The sequence below is a fragment of the Myotis davidii genome, unplaced genomic scaffold (genome assembly GCF_000327345.1).
Source record: "Myotis davidii unplaced genomic scaffold, ASM32734v1 scaffold1412, whole genome shotgun sequence".
Lineage (NCBI taxonomy): Eukaryota > Metazoa > Chordata > Mammalia > Chiroptera > Vespertilionidae > Myotis > Myotis davidii.
The window spans coordinates 100,184-101,950 of record NW_006283640.1 but is presented as its reverse complement, the minus strand read 5'-3'; the positions used below and the strand labels follow the sequence as shown (position 1 = coordinate 101,950).

The 1,767-nt window shown below is 51.4% G+C and overlaps 1 protein-coding gene across 1 annotated transcript in view; it reads right to left on the bottom strand.

Moving 5' to 3' along the window:
- Positions 1 to 509, bottom strand: part of LOC107183585 (zinc finger protein interacting with ribonucleoprotein K-like) — a 3,312-nt gene extending 2,803 nt beyond the window's left edge. The window contains 1 exon segment of the mRNA XM_015565936.1: positions 313 to 509. Within this exon segment, the coding sequence (XP_015421422.1) occupies positions 313 to 433 (121 nt within the window). The 5' untranslated portion in view covers positions 434 to 509.
- Positions 510 to 1,767: the final 1,258 nt, after the last annotated feature.

Below are 1,767 nucleotides of genomic sequence, written 5' to 3'. Positions count from 1 at the left end.
GCCGACTGAAGGGTCTCAGGTTCGAACCCAGTCAAGGGCATGTACCTTGGTTCCGGGCACATCCCCAGTAGGGGGTGTGCAAGAGGCAGCTGATTGATGTTTCTCTTTCATCAATGTTTCTAACTCTCTATCCCTCCCTCTTTCTCTCTGTAAAAAATCAATAAAATATATTTTTTAAAAAAAGAAGAAAAGAAAGTGGGTTTAAATGTGCGGAGCCCATGGACCAGCTGTGTGTGTCCACAGATACCTGTGGCATCAAAAAGAGGAGGCAAAACATCACCTCAGGACACCGGGAGAACAGGAGGGTCTTACCCACGGAGGCTACCAGTGCAAAGATCTCCAGCATCACCTCGCAGTACAGCAGTCTCTGAGCCGCATCCAGGAGCCCCCACTCCTCCTGGGAGAAGGCGATGGCCACGTCCTCCAAGTCCATATCCTGTCGTGATGGGGACAGTTCAGTCCACGATCGGCTTGTCTCCCAGGCTTCCAAGTTCGTCGTAGCCCCCACCCTCCACGTCCACCGGCTCCCTCGGCTAATTCCATATTGTTTTGGTGATGAATCACTATGCTTTCATTATGTTCAATTTGTAACAATGAAAATACATCCTGCATAGCAGATATGTACATGACGATCCATAACAGCAACATGACAGTGATGAAGTAGCCACGAAAATAATTTTATGGTTGGGTCACAACATGAGGAACTGTGTTAAAGGGCCGCGGCATGAGGAAGGTTGAGAACCACTGGCTTAGAGAGAGAAGCTGGCCATAGAGACAGGGTGAGTGATGTGACACTGGTCTTGTCAGGCAATACCCCAGTGGTCTCCCCGTCCCTCCAAGACACAAAAGACATGGCATCACATCACCCTTCACCTTAAAACCCAACCCCAGGGCCCTGAGGCTGTCGGTCTGCACTGTCCTCTGCAAATAATTCTTCTTTAATATATTTTTTTGACTTCAGAGAGGAAATGAGAGGGAGAGAGAGAAACATCAATGATGAGAGAGAATCACGGATCGGCTCCCTCCTGCACGCCCCACACTGGGGACTGAGCCCACAACCCGGGCCTCTGTCCCGGCCCGAAATCGAACCGTGACCTCCTGGTTCATAGGTCGATGCTTAACCACTGAGCCATGAAGGCCGGGCTGCAAATAATTCTTTAAATCACTCCTCTCTCCCACAACCACATTCCCGGAAGGACAACTTCAAAGGTAACACAAAGGGCCCATGACAAGGACAGTGTGTTGCTGGTCAGCTTGGTCCCCAGGACCCTGGTCTCACCACCTCCCTGGCTTACCCCTGCGTAGCGTCCCGTCCCCCCTTCCCCGTGCCGGTGGAGGTTTCCAAGCCCGGACGACACTGACACCCGCTATCTCCTCGAGGCCCTACTGACCAGTGCATCCGCCCTCCACAGCAACAGGCAGGTGGGCCGATAAATGGCCTGGGATATGGGACCTCAACAGCCCCCCTTTCCAGGGAATTCTCAGCTTGTCCATACTGTTTCCTCCAGGCACTGCCAGACATGGACTCACCCTTCATTCACTCTTTTTTTTAAAAAAATACATTTTTATTGATTTCAGAGAGGAAGGGAGAGGGAGAAAGATAGAAACAACAATGATGAGAGAGCATCATTGATTGGCTGCCTCCTGCACGGCCAACACTGAGTATCGAGCCCACAACCAGGCATGTACCCTTGACCGGAATGGAACTGTGACCTCCTAGTTCATAGGCTCAACCACTGAGCCACGCCAGCCAGCCCCCAACCTTTT